The sequence below is a fragment of the Colletotrichum karsti genome (genome assembly GCF_011947395.1).
Source record: "Colletotrichum karsti strain CkLH20 chromosome Unknown Scaffold48, whole genome shotgun sequence".
In the NCBI taxonomy this organism is placed as follows: Eukaryota; Fungi; Ascomycota; class Sordariomycetes; order Glomerellales; family Glomerellaceae; genus Colletotrichum; species Colletotrichum karsti.
The window spans coordinates 122148-148289 of record NW_024065948.1 but is presented as its reverse complement, the minus strand read 5'-3'; the positions used below and the strand labels follow the sequence as shown (position 1 = coordinate 148289).

Sequence of the window (26142 nt, the reverse complement as noted above, 5' to 3'; positions counted from 1 at the left end):
TTCGTGTCATGGGGGTGGAGAAGGAAGTCTACGAAAAGGCAGCGCCAGCCGAGATAGCCGGGCGAACAGCCTGGTACACGTCGCTTGGAGAAGAGGGGAAAGAGGTGTTCTCGAGAGATGCGTGGGGAGGCGGCCAGTACGAAGCCGAGTACGCCCGGCACAGTCCGTCAAGATACTGCGTTCTGCCACAGATCAGACTGGAACCGATCCTGAAGCGACGCGCCATGGACCTGAACCCTCATCGGATCTTCTACGGGCATGAGGTGTTGACGACTGAGGATCATGGGGACTTCGCGGAAGTTACTGTGAAGAACCGCAGCACGGGTGACGTCTTCCGACGCAGAGGGACTTACGTGATCGTCGCCGATGGTGGTCGTATGTTCACGAAACAGCTGGGAGTCGAGTGGAGCGGCGAAAGCAACCTCTTGAACATGATAAGCGCGCACATCCGCTCTCCGATCAGGAATCTGCATCCCGACAACCGCAACTTCATAACGTGGTTCACGAACCCGGCAATGGGTGGCAGCACGCTGACCGGCTATCTTTACCAGTTGGGACCGTGGCCAGAAGCGTTGACCGATCCAGAAAAAGAGGAATGGGTGTTCGTTTGCGCCCAGGCAGCAGATGACCCGACCAAATTCGATGCCGAAACGGCACTTGCCCGAGCGAGAAAGACCATCGGCATACCGGACCTCAACATCGAACTCATCTCCCTGAGTGAATGGACAGTGAATGCCCTTTACGCATCGCGATGGCGTGTCGGACGTCATTTCCTCGTGGGCGACAGCGCTCATCGCATTCCACCATGGGGCGGTAAGCAAACCAGGCACCCTGATGTAGACATGGCAGCCGAATAATACTGATTACGGGACAGCCCTTGGAATGAACTCTGGCATACAAGACGCGAATAATGTCGTCTGGAAACTGGCCATGGCCCTCAAGAGACCAGGCCAACAGTATGACGGTCTCCTGGACACTTACCACGAGGAGCGCTCAGAGGTTGGGAAACGAGTCGGACAGACCAGCCTCCAGAATATGCGCTCTCACTCAGGTCAGATTGACCGAGTGATGGGTGTTTCCGCGTCGCAGAGCAAAGCCGAGAACATCGCAGCTGGCGCAGCATTCTTTGACAAAGGACACCCTGAATACGCGGAGAAGCAGCGACGTATCCAACTAGCATCACAGGCGCTGGATACCGAGTTCAAGGCACCAGGGTACGAAGTAGGCTGGTTCTACCCAAGCGCAGACATCAACTCCGAAGGCGGAGAGACGCATGGAGGACAACAGCTTGCGGACGGTACGCTGGTACATCATACGTATTACATGACCACCATTCCGGGCCATCATCTCCCCCACGCGTGGGTGACGCGCGACGATAGGATAGTGGCATTGCGTGATCTCCTGAGCATGGACGTACTGACCCTATTTGTGGAGAGTAAAATGGAGGAGGAGCTTGACGACGATAGAATACAAGTGGTGGTCGTTGGGCAAGCCGGATGGCAAGATATGACGGGGCAATGGAAGAAGCATCGCGGTGTAGACGGGTCTGGGGGTGTTCTAGTAAGGCCCGACGGCATAGTCGCTTGGCGAGGATCATTGGCGCAAGCCAGACACCAAGGCTGGGCGCAACTTGTCGATAAGATTCTGAAAGTTGTCTAGCTGGAAATGCGGCGCCGGACGGAGCTCGCTCCGCAAGGCCTGCGGGCAGTGCGGGTGAAGTCCGTCTTGTGGTGCAGACCTTATCTCCGGAGTCTCCCGCTTCAGGCCGGCTCTCTTTAGATAGACGATCCGAAGTCAATCCAGATAAAACTTTATCACTCCGACCCGACCAACGGCTCGGTTTCTTTTTCCGTCACTTAGCAATACTGACAGCCAGCGACCTCACCATGGCCTCAACAATCGAGTGGTTCGGTGAGTTGGCACCGGATTCAGTGTCTCTTTCGAGCTTAGCAAAGGGTCGCGAGACTCATTCATCATCCAGGTGCGACGACGTTTCGCGTGAAAGCCAACGGTCTCGTCATTTTCTTGGACACATGGTTGGACCGCCCAGATGTTCTACCGAAAGTGTTGGCTATCGACGATGTGACTGAAGCCGACTACATCTTCATCTCTCACGCACATTTTGACCAGTGAGTGTCGCCCTACCGTGACAATCACGTCGATTCTATCGCACACCAGACTCACCAGGAGGATTACAGTCTTCCCGGAGCTGACAAGATCGCTATCAAAACCGGAGCACACGTTGTCGCCAACGGCGAAGCCATCAACGTCCTTCGGTCAGCTGGAGTACCCGATGACCAGTTGATCCCGGTAGCTGGCGGCGAGCGTATTCCTCTGTTCCCACTTACGTGTCGTCAGGCCGCGGCTCGCGGCGAAGTTGATGTCGCTCCTGGGCCGCCGGGGGCTCCTAAGGCTCCAGATGCCAAGTTGGCAGTGGCCTCCGTCCATATCTGGCCTTCGTTGCACTGTCTAATGCCAGGCAGCTCGCATGCCGATGTGCCCGCAGTCATGGATACAGGAAAGGAGTACATTGGGGGAGCAAGCCAGTATGCGTGCACTTTGGACATCACATTTGGTATGAAATATGGCCTCCTCAAGATCGGCGACCACATGCCTCGCGATGCGATGGACCCAGGTATGCGCTCTTTTGTCGACTATATCAACGGCCCGGCGAGGGAATGCATGTCCCACTTTGACGGAGGGCAGCTGATGTACAACTTCCTGCTCGGGGAGGGCAAAACGTTGTTATGGAACGGCCATCTGGGCGGCTACGATGGAATACTGAAGACGGTGCAGCCACAGCCCGACGTGCTCATTCAGGCAATTGCTGGGCGGGCGAACTTGAACGGGCGACCGTTTGATGGATCGGCGGCGCAGTTCGCGGTGCAAGTGTCGAAGCTGCTAGGAGAGCCGAAGAAGGTGATCTGGTGCCTGCACGACGATGCCCCGATCAAGCCGTGGACGGTGAATGTGAGTCCAGCTACGGAGGCGATCGAGAAGGACACCGGTTCTAAGGTGACTGCACTGCATCTGGGGACATCACATGTGCTCTTCTGAATAGCATTTGCCGTAACACAAACCTTTCCAGAGAACGCGCCGGAGCAGTTCGCATCACAATGCTGGCAACAAGGGTGGCATCTGTAACAGCCCTTCGACATGGATAGTCTGATATCTGAATGTGAACGTGATCGTGCGCGGTCGAGTGGGCAAGTTTATCTCATATCATCTAACATTGGTGAATCGCGGTCGCTGGACCGGGACTGCCGGAGTCAACCTTCGGCATCTCGGCATGCCGGCACCCCCGCCGCCACTCATCCCGTTTTTTATGTGGGGTTCGATGCGGCGGGGGCGGGGTAACTCCGATCTTCCCAATTCCCCCGCCGCCGCCGCCGCCACGGCAAGATTGCGCAACTCCAACATCCACCACATCGCTCCGCAAACAGTACGGGACTTTACCACCTCTTTACCTCGTTCAGCATGTCATCAAGCGCCCCCGCGGCTGCCAATCTAGGCACTAACACCGATGAAGATGGCGCTGCCGACGGTGACAGTGGCGGCACCGGCCCTTCATCCTCCTCGTCCGCGACACTACCGTGTCCCGAATGCGGGCAGACCTTCCGTCGGCGCGAGCATCTAAGTCGGCATCGGGACCGCCACTCCGGCTCACGGTCTCACACATGTAGCATCTGCAAGAGGACCTTCTCTCGAAGGTCTGCACCATCCGTACCCTAGGCTGTCCTTATGACACTCTGTGGCTGACCTTGAATCGGAAGAGACACTTTGAAACGGCATGTTCGCACACATGGTGCTGCCGCGCTTGAAGAATGGACACAATCCAACGACGATCAGTCGTCACGAGATCACCGTCGTGCTTGCGAAGCCTGCGCCAGAGGCAAGCTGCGCTGTGATGGAATCAGGCCCGCACCTTGTAGCAACTGCACAAATAAAAGTCGCCGCTGTTCGTACCGACCAAGTCCCGTCGTCGACGACGATACTATCCTGGTTGCACAGCCCACAGTCGATGGCGACTTACCCGCCGCCGCCCTTACTCCGCCTCGTCAGTATTCACAGCCTGTGACTTCGCAGTCTTGCGTCTCGGACCCGTTTTCCCTCGACCAAGCCCTCTTATGGGACACTCTCTTAACCCCTGCCCAATTCCTGTTTCCGTTCTCACCGGTGCCTTCGTTCGGTGCCGGGACCCCGACAGACCTCTCCTTCGGAGACAGCGCTTTGGCTATCGATAGTCAACCTGCAGATGACCACGGCGTACAGAACGGTTCAGGGGTAGAGGCCATTTCGGCCTCGGCTGGATCAGACAATTTGACACCGGAAGAAGAAGACATACTCATCGCTGAGCATGTCCCTCACGTACCCCCTTTAACAGCAGAAACGCGAGCATACATCATCCAAGCTTTAAAAGACCGACTGCCACAGCATGAAGGCCAAGGGCTCGACACCAATTTCCCCTCTCTGCGGCATCTTGACACATACATGCAGTTGTATTTCGAGCACTACCATCCGCGGATGCCCATCTTGCATGTTCCCACATTTCAGGCGTCGCCCGAGAATTGGCAGCTGGTCGTTGCTGTGGTGTGTCTGGGAAGTCACTTCTCGTCAGCGCACAGCAAGCAAGATCATGTTTCATTGCTGCAGCGACTTGCCCAGCACATGCTTAAAAGAGACGTAAGGCCCCTTCTCGAATGTGTCTCTTATGATATGGTACTGATGCGTCATGCAATGCGTGATAGGTTCGAGAGTTATCCACCATCGACGTGCTGACTTGTGCACAATCCCTACTACTATTCCAGCAAAGCATTTGGCTCGCGGGCGAGCGGAACCTTGTCGTCGAGCTCCAGTTCTACCGCAACATACTGGTCACACTATGTCGCCAGTTGCTGGCACGAGACGGCACTCTGATGCGCACCCGTACACATACCGAAGACGTGAACCACGCGTGGTTCCAGTGGATACGAACCGAAGCCAAACGCCGTATCGTCTACTTCACTTGGAGTAAGTCACCTTCACTGAACCGACCCTGGGCCACGGACTTACCCAAGTAGTGTCTGAATGTTTTCAGGCGACGTTCTTCATGCTTCCGCCTCTGCTCTCAGTTGCTGAGCTGCAATCTTCGGCACCCGCGGCCGATTCGCATTGGTCGTCGAATTACGATCAGTGGCACCGTCTACCGCCACCGCGATCTTCATTACCTCTTTGTGCTCTGCTTGCACGCGTCGGCCTTGGGGAGGTAATACCGTCGAGTCTTGAACAGTCGATCAAATCTACAATTCTTCTCTCGGCCTTCGTGCAGCAAGCCGCCGAAGGTGATATTCTACGAGCCATGAGCCTTGGGTCTATGGGCAGTGCTGCTGGGCAACCAGATCTAGCTCGTGGCATGGTGGCAACGCTCTCCGAGAAGGCTTTCGATGCCTTGTCGCAAGCGGGATGCTCTCAGCCATTGCGTGAAACGGACGCCGGTACTATCTCGAACGACTTCGCCTTACTCGCTCGAGTCCTCACCATCTTTTCATTCACACCTTCGCGGCTGATCTACCCCTACAGCAAGTGGCAGACGACAGATGAAGGCCACATCAACGCCCGATCCGAACTGTCACACATTGTATCGGAGAATCTCGGCAGAGCAAGGCGCTGCCTGTACCATGCAGCGCAGGTCTTCCAGTACTTCCGCACCACCAGAGTCGCAACATGCCTCGACATTCTATGCGTCTTGATCTGTGCTCTTTACATGGTGCTGTATGTGGACATTGTCGAGCAGCAAGATCCTGATTCCACCAGCAGTGAGGTCAGTGTGAGAAAGTCTGGCACGGAGATCATCCGAATCAACCATATCGTCGACGGAGAACTTCTGAAAAATTGGTTGGAGGTCAGGAATCATAGAACACCTCACATTACCGGGGTCGGTCTCTTGCATAGTGGCCGCAGCGGCCCTCGTTTGTACAAAGAAGCATCACGGATCATGGCAAGCGGGGCTTCGGTCTCGAGGATGGCTAGGGAGATGTCCATCATACTCGGGTTTCAAGCCAAAGGGTGTGCTCCCGATTTTCGGGATGAGCGACAAGCGACTCCGCATCGTGAGCACACACAGAGTATGATGTAAAGCTGGAGGTATATTGTTAGCTATACATTTCTCAAAAGCTCTGATTCTTCGTAAATCCTTCTACTTCATTCCCCTAAGAAATTCTGCTACTACCATTGAAAGCCAGAGACTTTGTAGCACATCCCTGCTCAGCCCTGTTTCTTACCTCGATGTGGCATGTCGCCGATTGCGGGGGTGGGGATCCCGTTCTTGGAGCTACAATATCCTTCGAGTAACCCCTCAGAACGAGTCTGGGGAATTGCACTTTATCATACATGGAACCTCCCACCTTTTCTGCCGTATGCCGAGCTTCTGACCGTGCCTTATTACACGTTGTAGTCTGAAGAACCTTCCACAATGCCACAAAGCGTACAGCCCTTCAGCGTCCCCGTCTTATTCACCGAGCTCGATCACGAGCCAAAGAATACCTGGATCCCGTACGGCCCTCCCGAGAAGCGAACTATCGCCAAAGGATGGGTCAAAGAGGACGGCCGCAAGGCTTTCCTAGTCGACACAGTCTGGGAGAAAGACGTCCACATCCCGCTCCGAGACGGCGTCGAGCTCCTGGCCGACGTCTTCCGTCCACTCACATCCGACAGTAACCCCGTCCCGGCCATCATGCCCTGGAGCCCCTACGGCAAGACCGGAACCGGCATCCAGCAGCTCGACATGTTCCCGTGGCGCGTCGGCGTGCCGCGCTCCGCGACGAGCGGCCTGGAGAAGTGGGAGGCCCCGGACCCGGCCGAGTGGGTCGGCCGCGGCTACGCCGTCGTCAACATCGACGCGCGGGGGTCGTTCAGGTCGGGCGGGGATCTCCACGTGTACGGGACCCAGGAAGGCCGTGACGGGTACGACTGCATCGAGTGGATCGCGCGGCAGCCTTGGTGCAACGAGAGAGTCGCTATGGCTGGGAACTCGTGGCTTGGCACGACGCAGTGGTTCATTGCTGCCGAACGGCCTCCTCATCTTACCTGCATGGCGCCCTGGGAAGGGCTGGGTGATTACTACAGGGAGTCTATTTGTCGCGGCGGTATTCCCGACCACGCTTTCTGGGACGTGTTGATGGACTGGGCATGCGGTAAGTGTTGTGTTCCTGAATAGGATGCAATCCCTGCGGCCTTCTCTGACATTGCCATCTTCCACAGGACCTGGGAAACGCGAGGACGTCGGCGCCATGGTAGAGAAGTATGGTACTTGGAACGACTACTGGGAAGACAAGAAACCCAAGCTCCGCAACATCACGACTCCGATGTATGCTACTGCCAGCTTTTCAACTGGTTTACATACAGAAGGATCAGTCAGAGGCTTCCAGCTCTCCCAATCATCTGAAAAATGGTAGATACCCTCACCCTCTTCTTCGTCAAAGTCAAGCCCATGCATCATCTACCCAGTAGCTGAATACCCAGTCAACAGGCTGCGCTGGACCGTGACCCAGGAATGGCACGATATCTACCAGCCAGAGAACCTCGACGACCTGCAGCGCTTCTTCGACAAGTACATGCTCGACAAGGACAACGGCTGGGAGAGCACGCCGAAGATCCGGTACGCGCTTTTGGGCTACAATCGTCCCAGCGCGGCGAACCGGCCAGCTGCGGAGTATCCCCCAGCCAAATTCAAGTACGAAACCTTGTTCCTCGACGCGACGAAGGGAACCTTGGAACAGAGCAAACCCTCAGTCGAAGGCGTGGTTGAATACCAAGCGGATTCGCCTGCTGACGTTGGATGCTCTTTCCGCCACACCTTTGAGAACTACACTGAGCTGTGTGGTATCTCAAAGGCCAAAGTCTACATGTCAACTCAGGATCATGACGATATGGTAAGCTCTCCCGTAAAGAGGCTAAGTACACGTATTAGAATGTCTGATGCTGAACGAACTTCGGCAGGACGTCTACGTTGTCCTCCGCAAACTCGACAAGAACGGCGAAGCACTGTGGCACCAGAATATTCCCATGAAAGACCTTCCGGAGGGCACAACCGTGGACGATATTCCGAATGAGAACATCTGGTGAGTCACTTTCATGCTAAGATCATAGTCAGTCCGGAGCCTCTGACAGTATCGAACCACGCGCAGGCGCTACATCGGGCCCAATGGCCGTCTTCGCGCATCCCATCGCGCCGTTGCGAATGAGTCGCTCGAGGGACTCGATCAAGACGCATACAAGGCACTCATGGGACCCGCGTACGTGTACCATCCCCACACGGCACCGCAAGTGTTGCGCCGCGGCGAGGTGGTCGAGCTTGAGATCAGCCTCTGGCCTGGCGGCATGATCTTCGATCCCGGGGAATCTATGAGCCTCGAGATCAAGGGTCGACATCCCATCATGCCCGAGTTTGAGGGTTTGGATAAGCGCATTGTGAATTACAACGTCGGACGACATAGGCTGCACACGGGTGGGAGATATGAGTCGCAGTTCCTGGTGAACTTGTGGAAGAGCGTCGACTAAAGTGGCGAGGATAAGAGATGCTGTTTTAATAGGCCTGCAGCATCAGTCTCTCGCGTCAGTTGACCGGCGCTTCTTCGTATGGATGGCAATGTACGGTTTACGAGAGGCATAGTGGAAAATAGGAGAATTGATAATAGCAATAAAGACCTTGCTAAAGCTTCAGAAGTGAAGTCAGATATCCTAGACGTAAGATTTTGTCGGGGATTCTTTCAAAAGCGGTAAGAATTAGCGCGTTGACGCAGTTCAATGGAAGCCTTCACCGCGTCATTCAAGATTCACCAAATGCATCAACAGACATTACTTGTAAGTCGGGTATATTCATCCCAGTATCAGCAGAAAGCTTCCTCCGTCTACCTCTCGGCAGCTTCTCGTAAAGGCCGGAATTACAAAGTTGGTTAGAACCCAAAATGTCCTCCAGCTGGGAAGTAAAAGTAAATGATGATGGCCGAGGGACCCAAAAGTCGGACCCAGAGGCATGAAAGAAAAAAGTGATGATACGCCGCCCATTGCCCTTTGACCATTCCTGAACGCCATACCATGCAGTCGAGTACTCATTTAAATGTACGTTCGGCCGCGGTCCATGCCAGTATAATGCAAAGCATTCCCCATGTATCGCTGTCCAACCGCTTTTAACCCATAAGCATTGTCAAAACATAACGTGAGCCTCAAATGACGAGACCCTTTCCGATACCCTGTACCGTGAAGCCAAGCTTCTCGAGCTCGGGTCCGGAGACGACGTTACGTCCGTCCAGCACGAGACGCGGGCGTCTCATGACAGAGGCAGTCCACTCCCAGTCGATGGGGTCGCCGAGATCCTCGCCTGCGGCATCGAGACTGCAGCCCTTGCAATTCTCGGGGCATTCGTTCTCGGGCTTCATGCGCTTGAGAGGGTCGACCGGCGTGTTAGAGGCGCCGCGAGAGACGAACTTCTCCAACTCGACGACGTCCATCTCGGACAAGGGAGCCTCCTTGAAGAACGCGGCTGCCTCCTCGCGGGAAGCCTCACCGCTGCTCCACATGGAAGAGCGGCGAGCGGTAGCCTGGGCCTTCTTGGGGTAGCGGAAGTGGTACCAGGGGGTGAGGATGCACATGGCACTGGAGCCGTGGACAGTCTCGCGCCACGTCGAGCGGACCTTGACGCGGTCGAGAACACGCTGGTCGTGAATGGATTGGCGCACCTCATCCATAACCTCCTTGGGGTCGCAACCAGGGTCGAAGATGGCGATCTCGCTGGGCATCTCGTGGGCGAGCTCGGCGATGATGTGGACAGCAATGCTGTTGCGGGTGTCGTTGGTGTTCTCCTTGAAGGCGAAACCAAGAATGGCGACCTTCTTGCCGCGGAGGTTGCCGTTCAGAGCGCGGTGAACCTTCTGGGCGAAGCGCTCACGCTGGTACTTGTTGATATCAAGAACACCCATCCAGTAGTCGGCAACGGTGTCAAGGTGAAGCGTGCGGGCCATGTAGGTGAGGTTGAGGATGTCCTTCTCGAAGCAAGAACCGCCAAAACCAACACCGGCGTGGAGGAACTTCTTGCCCAAGCGAGTATCAGCACCAATTCCCTGGCTGATCTCCTGGACGTCAGCGCCGAGCTCTTCGCAGAGGGCACTGATGCTGTTGATGCTGCTGATACGCTGGGCAAGCATGGCGTTGGCAACAAGCTTGGTCAGCTCACTTGACCAGGTGTTGACGGTCAAGATCTTGTTCTCGGGAACCCACGCAGCGTAGACGCTCTTGAGACCATTGGCAGCGCGGATACCGGCAGGCGTCGTAGAGCTGCCGATCAGGATACGATCTGGGTGCATCAGGTCACGGACGGCGGTTCCCTCGGCGAGGAACTCCGGGTTGGACACGATCTCGAACTCCGAATCGGGCTGGTACTGTGCCATCTGGTCTATAGTTAGCATCTTGTGCCCCAAACACTGCGTCCTTCTTCCGTGCGGCTCTGCATCGATCCCCGCGTGTGGGGGTTACCGAATCCTCCACATCGGGATGTGCATCCATTGACAGGGAAGCTCCTCCGGGTCCTGGGAATGAGCAAAACTTACAATCTCCTTGATCATGCGGGCGGTTCCGGTGGGAACGGTACTCTTCTCCACGATGACGGCGCCGTTCTTTGCATACTTGGCCACGGTCTCGCTGGCTCCCTCGAGGGCACTAAGATCGGCAGTGTAGCCAGCACCGAGACCGTACGTCTTGGTAGGGGTGTTGACGCAAATGAGAACGATGTCGGCCTCAGCGATGCAGCGCTGGACGTCGGTCGTGAAGGTGAGGTTGGGCTTGCGAGAGCCGAGCTTGAGCGACTTGCCAATGGACGGGAGGAAGGCGGTCGTGTCGTTGGTGCCATCGCGGGCAATGCGAACGATCTTGGGGAGGCCGGCCTCGTGGATGGGCAGGTGAGGAGAGTTCCAAGCGGCAATGCGGTCGGCGTTGAGATCGACGACGTTTACGATGAGGTCGGGGTTGTGAAGAGCGATCAGAGCGGCAGTTGGGCCACCTGCAAGTTGTGATTAGCTCAGTCTCGGACAATGAATGCGAGGTCTGGAATAGGCAATCTGACGACGTATAAGTGCGGCGTGTAAGTCGTCACAGCGCACAGCACCACGTCGACCATAAAGTTCATGATGACTGGTACCCCTAATGACGCGCCACAGCGGTAGAGCAAGCTGCTCGAGCTGTCTTGTGCAAGGGGCGAAGCAGCCAGGATGAAGGGTCGAGACGAGTCAGGGTAAAGAGAAAACGGGCAGCGTTGAGAGCTGCCACCCGCGCGTTACTTACCCACGAATCCAGCACCGACAAAGCAGACGTTCTTGACGTTCATGGGCTCGAGAGGCTCCAGATCGGGAGCGCTGACTGACTCTCCCTTCAGCTCGGGGCTGCGAGGTCTCGAGGCGGGAGGCGAAGAGTTGGGGGTTCCGCTGCCGGAGCCGGCATCAGAGTGGCCCGGGGTGCCATCTGCTTGGGAGGCCATGCTGCCAATGGTAGAGGATGTATCGGTAGAGACGAGACCTGCGCGCGCAAAGCTGGCAGCCATGGGGTTGTGTTCTCTGGCGAACAGAGTCGGCGACGTATGCGAATAGTCAAACGGGTTGGCTTCCCGAATGGCTTGGGGATAACGACTGGCGTTGGATGCGAGGCGAACCGGGTGTTGAGGTGGAAAAGTTGCGAATCAAGTAACTTGCTGCGAAGCTCGAAGAGTGCAATTCAAGAAGTTGACGTGCTTGCGGGAATTCCAGTCTAACTGAAACGAGCGGAATGATGATTGTCGTCGCTGGTGAATTGAGCTCTCTATCTGAGGCGAAGAGCGGACGAGAATGGCCTTTTTGAATGTGGAGAGGCGCACCGGGGATTGACGACACCAACCAGCGGATCGAGTATTTTGTTGCGGAGGGGAGGAGAAACCGACGGTGGTCTTGCCTGCAGAGACTGAAATGCGAGACGGGTTTCTGAAAAGTCGAGAAGCTGATTTCCCTTGCTTGGCTTGGCAATCGATCTTTGCTTCCTTTTTATACCGTGGCTTCCAAGACGAAGTCTCTCTGGTGAATTGAGAGACAAGACAGGCGGCTTCCTTCGTACGAATACAGCCGGAGCAATTCGCTTCTCTCAGGCGGGATCGGAAGAGTGGGCGCGGGTATTGGCGTGGGTGTAAGACGCGGCAGGCGTGGGAGCGAAAGTGGGATTCGATAGTGACACTAAAGCTCAAACCGGGTTCACATGGAGGTGGCGCCCGTTGTAAAAGAGGCTGTTGATGTTGCCGGTCGTGGTGGTGAAGATCGATGTCTTGCGCGCCTGGAAGTGAATCGAGGGCGAGAGGCGGGCGGATGTTGTCGGGTTTAATGTGAAGGCGACTTTCGAAAAGAAAGAAATAAGAAAGATGTCAGGGAGGCGGGCGTGGAGCGAGCGGCAGGTCGTTCAACCTGGAGAATCATCAATCTCCAACGAAGGTGAGGGACAAGATGGATGGCGGGACGGGATACACGCGCAAAGTAACAGCAGCAAGCAACGAAGCGGGCTGGACGTTTCTGCAAGCTGCAAGCAGGACGAGAGGGCGGGCAAGGGCACAGGGGCTCTTTCTTGATATATTCCCCAGGGTCTTGGCTCTTTTTTTTCCTTTCTATTATTGCGTCCCTCCTTCTCGAGAGTGACGGTGCAGTCAGCCGGTTTTGCAGACTGTGGACCACCGAATTGGACTGCGACGGTGGGAAAGGGGATGGATGGATAATGGGACGGGAATGGGCAACATGGGATAGGACTGGACAGGATGGGATGGGGATTGCAAGTGGATTGGAGGAGCATGGTCTGGAGAGAGAAGGAGATAGGCATTGCATGGGCATCACATCCTTGTTCTGAGAGCCATCCCATCCCAGCAGACGAGCGAGAGACCAGACCACGACCACGACCACGACCACGACCACGACCGCAGAGAGGGAACCAGGCCAGGGCAGCAGGGAAGGCCGCCGCCGGGGCTACGACCGACTGGGACCGGGTTGATGGCTTTCCAGAATACGTTACTGTACTGTACAAGTTGAGGTGACAAGTTAACCACTGGAACTGGGAACTGGTGCAGTCACCGTATATTGCTGACCTTGCCTCTTGCTTCATGTTTCTGTTGTGAAAGAGACTCAAAAAACAGCAAGAGTGATCAGACACACAATCATCAGACTTGAACGTGGAAACAACGACCATCACATCCCGCAAAAAGAAACAAGCTGGAAAGAGGGAGGACAGGAAAGACACGAGGCTCTTACGGATACTTGGTGATTCCTTCGAGACTTCTTGGCCTTATCGGACGGCAACGTTTCCACCGCTCGAAGCTTGGCGCTCGGTACGGCAGCCGTGTCGAACCCAAAGACTCCTTCGCCTTGCAGCATAGACAACGTCGAGGCCAGGGATGAATGGCGTCCTGCAGCTGCATATCGAAAGTATTCGGTACCGTCATCGTCCGTTGTTTCTGCTGACCGATTCTTCGCAGCAAGCGCCATCGTATGCTGTACGTACAGTAGCGCAATACCTATCTGTACGAGTACATTCACAGCACGGCGGAGACGAACGGGACGGAGTCCTCCGGATGGGCTGCGGCTTGCGGCTGCTGCGACGATGGCGGGATGCCCCGGACACTTGCAGCATCACGGACGATGGGATGGCGTGGAAGGGATGCGTGTCCTCCGTTTTGAAAGCGAGGGGCCGGGCCCTTGAGACCGTGGTGTAGTGTAGGACGACGACGGGAACGCCTTGGCCCGGTCCCTGAAGTCGAGCTTGGCTTTGGGGTTCTGGCGATGATCATTGACGGGGAGGTGTTTCTCGAAGGCCAGGAAAAGGGGGCATCAATGATCATCTATCTCACTGCTTCGTGGAGAGTTTCCGTGTGCTAATGCTCTGCCATCCGACTGATGCTGTAGAGATCTGTAACGTGCAACTGCTGATGCCAATGCCGACACGTCAAGTTGCGGTGTCAATCTGCTGCCGAAGACGCTTCCCTTTGACTAATGACAAGTCTTCCATTACGCGTGTTCCATGTTTGTGAAATGAAAAAGAAAATGACGGCAGGCAAAAAAACCAACAAAAATCAACGCCGGAACGGACTGGCGGGACGCAACGCAACATGCAATGGATGCCAGCTCCAGTTTCCCCAAAGTTACAGTTGGAGGCTCCAATCTCCAATCTCCAAGTCAGAATGCCCCAATGTTCCAGGCGGATGACGAGGTACTTCCACCGCCACCGGCAGATGCGGACGGAATCATGTACCTCGTCATCCGATGGGGGTCTCTGAGGGCAAATGCAATATCACGGCTGGGACTGCTGGCGCCACACAGTGTCTGCCCGACTAAACTCAAGCTCAGAGAGAAGGTCAGATTTAGCGGCGGTTACGGATACATGCCTGGCCTCAAGGGGGACGTTATCTGCTTGAGATACACGAGTACACCGGCTGTAATACATTCAACACACCTCGAGCTCTGCACACATAGTACACATACAGATACGGTACTTCAATACCTTCGGTACCGTCTTCGGCATGTTAACGGAGACGACTTCGCTACCGCCGCCGGGTCGTGAAAGCCCGCACTAGCAGGCCGGCATCAGCATGGCAGGCCTGGCAGCAAGCAGCAAGGGACCTTCTTCTGTCTTAGCCTGGTGTCTGGCCTGTCAATTAAGGTGTGTGACATCATCTCGGACCGTCGACGGTTCTCGACTTTCCTCAGTCCTCAGCAGAGAGAATGTCTCTCCCGCGTCGAGATAGTCTCTTAAAGCCGCAGCAAGGGCCTGGACGTCCCAGCGGTGCATTGGTGCCCGAGAAGCATCAATCGAGACCGACGAGGCAAGGGGAGAGAAGCAAAAGAGGCAGGCGAGACAGATCCTACAAGCTTAAAGCGCCTCCATGTCTTGTCTTGCGCTGTTCAGGCACAGCGGCTGACAGCCAACCAGTCTGTGTGTCCGTGAACCATGCTCAGGACAAAAGGTCGATTCATTACGGATAGTGTCGCTGTGCAGGTGGAGTGATGGGCAGTGGTACTTCCTGAGATGGCAGTCCATCTTCAACTTGCTCCTCTGAGGATTCGAACCTCTACCGGAGGGAGCGGGTAGAGAGACATTTGATCAAGACCCCACAACTCAATTGCTACAACTTGGAGGTCAGTTCCTGGCCAAGGAACTTCACCTCGTGATACGGAGTATGGAGTACTGCTGGCCTCATCTCTCATGATGTCTTGGCCAACGCCCAAATGTGAAATCGCGCTCGTGTTCTCTGGCCTTCTCCTCTCGCCAGACCCTCCCATCCGCTCGATATCCACATCTCGTTCGGCTTCATTATCGTCATCGACAGCACACCCACCGCAGGTACAGGCAGGACTCCCGCGTGGCCTGCTCCTCGAGGACGACTTGACCCCACGCAGTGCGCGCCTCGGACGCCCAGGGCACTCAACATGGGAATTCTCCAGCGCCTCAGAATTAAGGTAGTGGACTGGCGCTGGGTATCGGTTTGACAAACTCTCGACGATCGCCATCATCCGTTTGCTCTGATGTTTTACCCATACAACCCGCAGAGGGGTCATCCCAACCCCCGACACGTCCCCTCCCACCGCACCACCACCAAGCCCGCCGGGAGCCTCAGCCATAGTGCTGCGGACGACTGCCGTTCATGCTGTCCCATATTGGATGTTTGGAGGCTATTCCAGACTCTCAGGGACTGGTTCAGCCGCTCGCATCGAGGAGCGGGATTGGGACCGTAGGAGAGTGCACAACTCGCGCGAGACATGGCTCACGAACCACTCTCGAATCACATATGGCCCCCTCCTTGCCTCCTCCCTCCCTCCACCCCTCGCTTTCCGCCTTCCTCCTCCATCGGAGTGGCGGAATCCAGGAGATGACGGACGGGGGTCTGGAGGGGGGACCTCATTACGGATGCAATCACAACATTTCACCAAATCACCTTGGCCCTCGAAAGGTCACTCAAAGTACCGCCGAGAGCGACGACTTTTTGCGTCGTAACTCGCAGCCGATCGCCTCGCATCAGTAGGGCATGCTGCCTTCCAATCGGCTGTGCGCAACGACAACTATCACGAAGCCGGCGCAATCAGCAGACGTTAGCCGCCAGGGGTCCCGGACCAGCTAGATGCGTCGATTATTCGGGGAGGCAAAAGATATGAGATGAGGCTCTCTCGTCTCAGCTCATATTGGGGCGGAAAGGCGGGAATTGGAAGCGCAATGGCAAAACAGCCGCCACCTCGATTCCCCTGCCGACGCCATGCAGACTGCAGGGCTAGCTTCGCAGAAGCAAAGAAGCCCGCGCGATCTTCAGGCACGAGACATGCTGGAAACCAGAACTGGCCAGGCCTTAAGACAATTGCCGCAGCGCGGGGACGCCACAGAAGTTTGCCGTTGGCTCGGTCTTGTCCCACAGAAGGGACAACGGACGGTACTAAATGTGAGGTATGAATAATGACGGATGGGAGAATAGACGATGCGGCGTCACAGAAGACGGTCGCTCGCCTGAGTCGGACGGCAAGGAGCGCAAGGACAGGGACGATGTGGCCACCAAGCAAGCTTTCAGAGCAATAAATCGGAGGAACTGGTGCACTGCCGTCCGTCACAGCAGGATGAAACTCGGTTCTCCATGTTGACGTGCTCAGAAGCGCACCCAATCGGCGACTCGATTGCTGGGAAAAAAATAAAGAACACGGTGCTGTGGATTTCCAGACCCAGGCGACGGTCGTCCGGTGACGAGGAGATCCCGGTCAGATCGATAAGGTAATGGCTTTTCAAGCGAACCTTGGCGCTGGTACGGTGAAGCAACCGTTATTCTCTGCCGGACAGGTTTGTTGGAGCTGTCAGTTTTCTTGCTGCTCGCCACGAGCCGAAGGTCCCGCGTGGGACACGGAACATGGAGATGTGTGATGGACTTTGGGATGCTCTGTGGTAAGACATGCCAAGAGAAAAGAAGCAAGCAGTTCGTCTCGTTCCGTGGAGGACTGGGCTGTTGGTGAAGGGTGCATCAAACGCTGCGGTGAAAGGGAGGGAGACACCAGACACCAGACAAACAGCTCTCACACCCGTCCGTCCCCAGAAGACACGGGTACGGAGTACGAATACCTCGTCGAGACCTGAATGACTTGGTGCGAGGTATGGCAGCGGAACCGCCAAGCTGGACACCAAGGGCGGAGAGACGCAGGTTCCCACTCGGACGAGCATCAACCCCTGCCGGTGCTGACGACGCCTCGTTGATTACAGGCTCGGCAAGGTGGATCGGGTGGTGCGCGGGAGGAAAGGATTTCGGGTTCGAAGATGGAGCCGTCGTCTTTTTTCAGTTCGTCTCGGTTGAATTATGGGCGTGGCAGTCAGTTGTTGATGGGTTTCTGCCGGCCGAGGGGGGTCGTGGTCGCTGATGATGTCGTTTCTCGCTGTCACTCACCTCTTCAGGCTTGGTCTGGTCTTCCGTCGTCTTTGCAGCAGTAATGTCGGTTCGTATGTCGGGTCGGTGATGTTTAACGCCGATGTCCAAATCACCTCGTCTTTTTTCTGATGATATTTTACCCGCCTCTTCTTCCCCTGAGCCCCCAATCCCGCTCCGGAGCAGAGCTGACAGGCGATCTCGTCCAGAGATGGTCGTGCAATTTGATCCTTCCCGAGTGTGCTGCTGGCTGGCCGGCCGTTTTCTGAGGCGTGAACGGTGAGCGGGAAGTCGGCTCCGGCGGCACTTTGCCCAGCAATTGCCCCCTTTTTTATTTTTCTTCGTGTCGCTCATCCGTGTACGTGTTCATCGCCAGCAAATGAGGACCAACAGTCGAAGTCTTGGAGACTCCAAGAGCTCACGTTGGCTCCCTCCTTTGTCTGTAGGATACTGGAGTCCTCCAAGCCTTGGTTGCTTGGGTGGTCTTGGTCTTGGTGGTGTGGCCGGCAGCAGCGTAGCCTTCGGACGGCGGAAGCAAGGCGAAAAGGGGGTCCTCAGCTGCTAGGTACTGTCAAATCCAGGGTTGTGGTGTCGCTGTGGTGGTGGTGGTGGTTGTGCTGGTTCGGATGACGGTCGCGGTCTCCCACCCAGAGAGATCGGATCCTTCTTGGACGAAGTCTTTCATGTCGCTCACTCGTCGCAGAGATCGTGTTGAAAGAAGAGAAAACTCCAAACACGAAGAGATGGGGGCGATCACTGCGATTATGTACCTCAGCGGCGCGCCCGCGCTGGAATACGAGATTCTCTGCTACTAACCCTTCTGTTTTGGGGTTGTTACGGGTTACGAGAGCTCAGCTACAGCGGTGCCCGAGAGTTGCGCAGGCCCGTCCACTCGTTGCAAGCGAGGAATGACTCGGGCGTGGTGTTTTCCGCTGGTGAGTGAGCTTAGTCATGAGATCTAGGCCTTCTCATCGCATGGGTATGGTTTATGGTTATAAGTTGAGTTTTGCGGCTCACGTTGCGGCTCGGGAGGTGACGTGATTAATTGACATTTGAATGATCTCTCTTCCGTGAGGATTAGAGGCGAAAAGGGGGACGGTAGAGTGAGATGAGTCACTTGAGGTGCGCTTCGTCTCATTCTCATCTCGTCAAGTGAAGCTTGTAGCTGTAGGCGCGATGAGGCACTGCGAAGCATCTCACCTCATAATTTCAGTAGCTGCTCTGATGAATATAGGTTTTGCGAGTGAAATTCATCGAAGAAGGATGGTAACAAGGGTTTTCTATTACAAGTTTCAACGTTTGGTCATGTATCCTACGTTTTGGTTCACTTTCTTCACACAATGAGATCGGGTCTCATGAGAGCGAAGCTGGTTGATAGCGATGTGACGAGAAACGAAGAGAGCAAGAGGTTCATCATTTCATACAATCAACAGATTTTACTATGAGTGTCCTTAGCATCTCGTCTGCGCGATTTCCTTCATTCTACTAGCCATGATGTCGAACAGAATGAAAATTCGCATCCCACCGGCGAGGCGCACCACCTGTTCACTTTTGCCTGAGTGTGAGTAGATGCCGCTAACGATATTTCGCAAGATCATCTTGACTAGAATACCAAGCCGCTTTATGCCTAATCGATGTGAGATCGTGTGACGTTTCTTTCGGAAGCTCAATGGGTTTCATAGGTGGAAATCGGTTTCGCCTTGGCACTCACACATCAACCGGCTCAACTGAGAAGCCACGATGGCTAAATTCGACGTATGTAACACAGCCTAGGTCTGATATCTTGGCATTCCACCGGACCAAATGAAGGCATTCAAGCAGTACATCTAATGAAATCGAAGGCCATTGTATTGCCTCTGAAATCTAGTCTAGAAATTCACGAGGCAACCACAAGACAACAAAATTTGTGTACAAGTCCAATGAGAACTTAGAAGCCACATGATGGCCTCGCCTCATAGCCATCATAGCCAACGCATAAGTCCTAGCTTATCTGTACCTAAACGAAGCGATCGACCCTTTCTGGATAGTATGTAGGCATTCGACACCTACGTAAATGAAGTTGCGATCATCATGAAGACTCCCTAGTTGGAACAACAGGATATAGCATACGAGATCTTCGTGATCTCCCCGCAGCTTCCTCGACCGGTGGGATACGTAAAAAGGAAGGAGATGGTTCAACATCGATAGTTACACTGCTGTTCGAGTTCGGATTTATATCCGTCCATCACTCGAGGGACTCTAGCTCACGGATTCAGAATAGCCGGCGATGGCTAAACTGCCACGACGTATGCGATCTGAGTCCGGCTAAAACAACGTGCATACCCCGCGATCGATGAGATCGCATGTCCCCCACTCTGGCGTCTATCAACACTTCTTCTGTGATTTCGCCAATCGAATAACACAGTTTTAACAACGCTTGCGCTTGCGCTTTCACAGCTATCAGCATGTTCGTGAGAGTGCCCGAGAGACTTGGCATATAAATTGATGAAGAGTCTCTCCGTGATTACTAGAGTTATCAGTCCATCAGAGCCTTCGCCCTCGTATATCGTTCAAACTCTAAGATTCCTGAGTTCTTGTTCAAGCTTCCGTCAATATGTTGCGACTCCCAGGATGGTCGTCTGCGACCATTGTACTTCTCTTCCTCGTGAAGGTCTTGTTAGCTCAACAAGACATACTCCTCTTCCAGGATGGCTCATCTAACTACCGTCTTGCTAGTCAACAGACCGGCCCTCAGGTCTGGGTGGCTAAGAACGACTATCCGGCAGTCCACCGGGCTTCTCAAGACCTAGCCGTCGACTTCGGCCGAGTGCTCGGCGTCAATGGAACCAGACAGGTCGTCGATAACCTTTCACAAGCAAGCAAGACCAAAAAGGCCCCCGTCATCATTGCCGGAACTATCGGAAACTCTACCTTGATCGATGGTCTGGTTAAAGCAGGCAAACTTGCCGTCTCCGACATTACCGGCAAGTGGGAGTCTTACACCATGGCCCTCGTCAAAGACATCTCGACAGACGTGCCTTGGGCTCTCGTCATCGCGGGAAGCAACCGGAGGGGAACCATCTTCGGACTCTACGCAATATCCGAGAAGATCGGCGTCTCTCCGTGGTATTGGTGGGCAGACGTCCCCCCCAAGACGAAGACCGGCGTCTGGGTGCGCGATACTCGGGTAATTCAGGGGCCGCCGTCCGTCAAGTACCGCGGTTTCTTCATCAACGACGAGGCTCCGGCGTTGACAGGCTGGGCCACGAAGAAGTTTGGTCTCACGGCCACCGGCAGGCCCTTCAACAGCGAGTTCTACAAGCTCGTCTTCGAGCTCTGTCTTCGACTGAGAGCGAACTATATCTGGCCGGCGATGTGGGGCAGTGCCTTCTACGTTGATGATGTGAAGAATGGCCCCCTCGCTGAGGAGTACGGTGTCGTCATTGGGACGAGTCATCATGAGCCTATGGCTCGCGCAGAGAGGGAGCAACAGCAAGAGATTGAGGGGGGTTGGAACTGGGATGAGAACAAAGCTGAGATTATCGAGTTCTTCAGGGGTGGAGTTGAACGAGCCCGGAACTGGGAGACGATGTATACGATGGGCATGAGAGGCGAAGGTGACGCCGCATCACCGACTCTCACAGCCGAAGACCTCGAAGAAATCATCCAAGTGCAGCAGTCCGTCCTCAAGGAGGGACTGAACGCTGACGATATCGGCGACGTGCCGCAGACTTGGGTTTTATATAAGGTGGGTGAACCTACACATCAACCAGGACGGAAACGTCACCCGAAAGGCACATGCTAAGTCTTCACTCTCTACAGGAAGTTGGCCGATATTACCAGACGGGCATGAAGGTCCCAGACACGGTGACGCTCCTATGGACTGATGATAATGTGGGAAACCTCCTGCGAACGCCGCTGGCGAATGAGACGGACAGGTCGGCCGGCGCTGGTGTTTACTACCATTTCGACTACGTCGGTTCGCCCCGGAACTATAAATGGATCAACACCATCCAGCTCGTCAAGACCTGGGAACAGATGCACCTAGCGTATGAAAAGGGCGCCAGGGAGATATGGATCGTCAACGTGGGCGACATCAAGCCTCCCGTACGTCCTTCACACAGACTCTTACCCGCGGCTCGCATTCTCACACTTGACCATTCGGTTGCCCCGAATATTCCACTAATGATTCATTCATAGGAGATCCCGACGGCGCACTTCTTGGACATGGCCTACGACATGTCCAAGCACGCCACGCCCTCCAGCACCAACACCTGGATCCGCAGCTGGGCGGCGCGCGAGTTCGAAGAACGCATCGCAGACAGAACCGTCCAGATCCTAAGCACCTACGGCAAGCTCATAGTCCGCCGAAAGTACGAGCTCCTAAGCCGGAAGCCCTTCGCGTACAGCGTCGCAAGCTACGACGAAGCCGAACGAGTGCTGAAGGAGTGGACGGATCTCCTCGCCCTCGCGCAGAGCACCTACGACTCTCTCCCGCAGGCCACCCGCACAACCTTCTTCGAGATGGTGCTGCATCCCGTGCTGGCTGGGAAGACGGTCGTCGAGCTCTACATCAAGGCGGAGCTCAACCTGTGGCGGCACAAGCAACGCAGGACGAGCGCCAACCAGCTCGCCAACGACGTGCATAGACTCTTCGCCGAGGACGCTCAAATCACTGACAGGTACCACAAGCTCAACGGGGGCAAGTGGGATGTTATGATGTCGCAGACGCATATCGGATACACCAGCTGGAACGAGCCGGCGGCCAACACCATTCCCGAACTCCGATACCACGACCAGGCGAACGTGCCCAGGGCCGGGATCATGGGCGTCTCTGTGCAGGGGAGTAATTTGACTTCTCCAGGCGACCCGGAGCCCGTCCTCTTGTCCGTTGATCCGTACATGCCGGCGTCCGATCAGCGTTATCTCGACATATACACCCGCAACAACGGGTCCTTCACGTACGAGATCACCGTCAACGCGTCTTACGTGACCGTCTCTAATCGCACCGGTACGCTGAGCGCCCCGAACGGGGTCTCGGACGTGCGCGTGCCGATCACCGTGGACTGGGACGCCGCTCCGGCAGGTCTGAGCTGGGTCGGGCTCCGGATCCAGGCCCCGGACGCGGCGGGGAGCTGGCCCATCACCGCGACGCTCCCCGTGCACAAGACCTCCGTTCTTTCCGGGTTCAAAGGATTCGTCGAGTCGGGGGCCGTGGTGTCCATGGAGGCCGAGCACTACAGCAGCGCCGAGGAGAAGAATGGGCTATCCTACATGACGATCCCCGACTACGGGCGCACGCTCTCCGGCGTGAAGTTGTGGCCGGTCACAGCGGACTCTCAGTCTCCCGGAGCGGCGGCACCGAAACTCACGTACGATTTTCACACTTTCACGTCGAGCGCGTCGGCGAGGGTCGTGGTGTTCCTAGGTGCTACTCTGAACCACGACCCCAGCCGACCGCTGCGGTACGCCTTCTCGGTCGACGGAGGTAACCCGGTCACGGTGCAGCCTGTGCCTACGACGCCGATGGGATCGGAGCCGTCGGGTTGGTCGCAGGCTGTCATCACCGGAGGATGGACTTTTGCGTCGAGGATCAATTTGCCGTCTGGTAAGCACAGCTTGCACCTCTGGCTGCTTGAACCTGGGGTCGTTGTGCAGAAAGTAGTGGTTGATCTGGGCGGTTTCAGGGAGAGTTCTCTGGGTCCTCCGGAGAGCGTTCGCGTTTGAGTTCTTCGTGTGTACTTTCTGCGGTGCGTTTTGGTATCCTCAAGATCGAAGTCGTAATAATTTTCATGGGTTTTAAGTGCAGAGTTGGCGGGCTCAAAAGACAACTGGAAGCAACTGAGGGCAATCGTTCGGACTAACACACCAGCTGGTGCCAGCCGTCCACTCAGTGAAGGGTTCATTTCTCACCCAGCATCTCATTCTCACTCACTGCTATTGAATGTGAACTATCTTGAGCAGAGAACCAGCAAGCAGCACTGCTCATCCAATCTGTGCATGCCTAATACTCTCAGCTGTATTTTCAGCTCAAACCAATCCCTGTAGCTCGCACTACTCTGGTGAGTGAGTTCAGCTTTAGAGTGAGACAAACGAGGTGGTCATGAAAAGTGAAATCCTCACTGAACTCAGGGCCCAGCCGGACCAAGGAAAGTGCCTTCACTATCCGTACAATGACATCTCTCTCACCTTGCCTCCTCCACTCTGAGAAGTTGAAAATGGATCTCACTTCTATGTCGCTCATCTTGGACTCACAAACGCCCAGCTCAGCCCAGCCTTGGCTTCTCTCTCGTCCTGCAGCTCCAGCCGGCTCAGCTGGGCCGTCACTGCTGTCATTCGACATCCAATGAGTGAGATAAGCAGGCAGGGTCTCTCTCCCGCCTGCCTTGCTTCCCCTTCCCTTCCCTTCCCTTTTCCAGCCCGTTGTCGTCGTACATACCGAAATTGTCAATTATTCTTTTTTTTTTCTTCCTTCCCCTATGACGACGGTCTAGACCCTTCTTTTCTCACCTTACCCTTTTTTCCCACTGCTCGTTCTCTCCCCCACCGCGTCTAACCCCAGATTCACTCGACCGACATCATCGACGTCGCATTTCCGTCCTCCTCATCGCTTATTGAAAGGTTTTCACGACTTCTCTACACACAGCCAGTACTTTTTTGGACCACCTCGCGCAGCAATGAGAAACGCCCTCCTCGCCGCCGCGGGCCTCGCCGCGGTGCGATCCGTCGCCGCGGACTACGACGCCACGATCTGCGGCAAGGAGAACAAGTTCACCAGCGACGACACACAATTCATCTGTAAGTCGCCCTGCTACTTCCAATGTTCAGGATCACCAAATCAGCATCACACCGAAATGCTAACACCCACCAAAAACAGTCCAGTCAAACGCCTGGGCCCCAGTCGGCGACGGCTTCCAGTGCGTCTCGATCGACCAGTCCGTCCCGGCCTTCGACGCCTCGTGGTCCTGGGACGAGAACAAGGAAAACGTCCACTCCTTCCCCCACGTCCGCTTCAACTCGACCAAACTCCCCACGCGCCTCGACGCCATCAAGACGTTCCGCCTCGCCACGCAGTGGACCATGACCAAGGGCAACCCCTCGTCATCCTCGGGGACGCGCGACTTCGCCGCGTCGTCCTGGGAGGAGAACAAGGCGGAGCTCAAGGCCGACGGCGTGGTGGCCAACGCGGCCTGGGACTTCTTCGTCGACAAGAACAAGAGCCGCACGTATAACCCCGTCGACGCCGAGGCCGAGATCATGATCTGGCTGGGCAAGGTCGGGGACCCGTACCCGCTGATGGGTGATTCGATCCTGACCAACATCACGCTGGGGTCGACGGAGTTGTGAGTTTTTGACGCCGCGCGAGACTGGGGAGAACCGCCTCCGATCTCGCTCCTTAGTTTAGTATCTCTCGCGTGCTAATGATATCTGCAGCTCCTTGTGGTACGACACCAACCAGCGCGACCAAAAGGTCTTCACATGGGTCACGCGCGACGGCTCCGACGTGAACCAGTTCGACGAGGACGTCGCGCCGCTGTTCAAGTACGTTCTCGAGTCCGGCGAGATCGACGAGGACTCGTGGCTCGGCCTCGTCGAGTTCGGCTCCGAGGCCTGGCACTCCCCGGACAACATCACGTTCAGCGCCGCGCACTTCAGCATGGACCTCGACAATGGCGACAGTGGCTCCGGCGACAAGAACGCGGCGGGCGCGCTGGGACTGTCTGCGTGGTTGTTGGTGGCGCCGGCGGTCTTGGTGGTGGCTGGGTTCTTCTAGATTGATGGCGACGATGATCGCTGGGTGGCTTTAATGTCTTATTACTAAGAGGCGGCTTCCTGCCTTGTCTTAATAATTCTTCTCCCACATCGGGATTTCTATTGCAAAAGAGATCATCACACGGGACTTGCTGTTCGAGAATGGTCGCCTCCACCGATGTCGGATCTGATGCCAGCCTTATCTTCAGCTTGAACACCTTGCTTTGGGATGCATGTCTACTAGTCTTGATCGAGTATCCCGGGCATCATAACGATCCTGTGGTAGTTGGGTGCCAGCAATGATTCGGATGCAAGATCGTGGATTAGGACCCCTCATTCAGCACCGTATGAGCCCCCAAGGGCTACATGTGAAGGGGCGGCCTCCCAGACTGAGGCTGAGGCGTTGTTCTCCAGTGCCGAGAACAGCAGGTCTTGTATGGTATATCTACGTGGCAGATCATTGTCTTAGAAACACGCGTAATCCAAGCCCCAGCCACGGAATCAACGTATGTGACGGACAAAGACATTGTCAATCATTGGCGTTGGTGGAGGTGGCTGGCTGTCCGATACGGGCATCGATAGCCTCACCACCGTATTGATGACTACATGAGACTGCTTTTAGAGACTTGGACGGGCATGGTACGCACAGCTAGCGGGATTCCCGCAGACTGCATACGATGTTGCATCCATCGAGAGGAGGCACCTTGGGCAAATCGACGGTTGTGCCTTAATTCCCGTGCTGTGACCGAGGGACTCAACTGGTCTGCCTGTTCTGCGTGTGTTGCTATCTGTCTGTGTTGCCTGTCACTTGGTGTGGCCGCTGTGTGTCTGACAATCTCTGCTGGTGGTGTGCTGCTCCTGCAGTGCTCCCACACATCTCAAAGGAACAGGTCCCCGGGATGCACACCAGTCTTGGCGGAGTGGTTGGGATCCGAGGCGGGCGGAGCGGGATTGAGGAAAGTTACCTACCTCAGGAATCCCGGGAGGCCTGC

At 55.6% G+C, this 26142-nt stretch overlaps 5 protein-coding genes across 5 annotated transcripts; 4 read left to right on the top strand and 1 right to left on the bottom strand.

Annotated features, from left to right (window-relative positions):
* Positions 1 to 8: 8 nt before the first annotated feature.
* CkaCkLH20_11445 (2, 4-dichlorophenol 6-monooxygenase) lies at positions 9 to 6009 on the top strand (the record flags this gene model as incomplete). Its single annotated transcript, XM_038894159.1, has 8 exons — positions 9 to 813; positions 875 to 1534; positions 1873 to 1911; positions 1982 to 2129; positions 2199 to 3015; positions 4749 to 5010; positions 5061 to 5881; positions 5932 to 6009. 8 exons carry the CDS (start codon positions 9 to 11, stop codon positions 6007 to 6009), a joined length of 3630 nt encoding a protein of 1209 aa, XP_038740489.1.
* A 442-nt stretch (positions 6010 to 6451) lies between these two features.
* CkaCkLH20_11444 (acylase and diesterase protein) lies at positions 6452 to 8538 on the top strand (the record flags this gene model as incomplete). Its single annotated transcript, XM_038894158.1, has 5 exons — positions 6452 to 7172; positions 7240 to 7345; positions 7508 to 7910; positions 7978 to 8099; positions 8166 to 8538. 5 exons carry the CDS (start codon positions 6452 to 6454, stop codon positions 8536 to 8538), a joined length of 1725 nt encoding a protein of 574 aa, XP_038740488.1.
* Positions 8539 to 9203: 665 nt separating this feature from the next.
* CkaCkLH20_11443 (nucleotide sugar dehydrogenase) lies at positions 9204 to 11569 on the bottom strand (the record flags this gene model as incomplete). Its single annotated transcript, XM_038894157.1, has 3 exons — positions 9204 to 10424; positions 10584 to 11032; positions 11314 to 11569. 3 exons carry the CDS (start codon positions 11567 to 11569, stop codon positions 9204 to 9206), a joined length of 1926 nt encoding a protein of 641 aa, XP_038740487.1.
* An 8443-nt stretch (positions 11570 to 20012) lies between these two features.
* Positions 20013 to 23125, top strand: CkaCkLH20_11442 (uncharacterized protein; the record flags this gene model as incomplete). Its single annotated transcript, XM_038894156.1, has 3 exons — positions 20013 to 21146; positions 21221 to 21505; positions 21599 to 23125. The coding sequence occupies 3 exons, from the start codon at positions 20013 to 20015 to the stop codon at positions 23123 to 23125; spliced, it is 2946 nt and encodes a 981-aa protein (XP_038740486.1).
* A 950-nt stretch (positions 23126 to 24075) lies between these two features.
* Positions 24076 to 25172, top strand: CkaCkLH20_11441 (uncharacterized protein; the record flags this gene model as incomplete). Its single annotated transcript, XM_038894155.1, has 3 exons — positions 24076 to 24196; positions 24276 to 24741; positions 24833 to 25172. 3 exons carry the CDS (start codon positions 24076 to 24078, stop codon positions 25170 to 25172), a joined length of 927 nt encoding a protein of 308 aa, XP_038740485.1.
* Between the last annotated feature and the right edge of the window lie 970 nt (positions 25173 to 26142).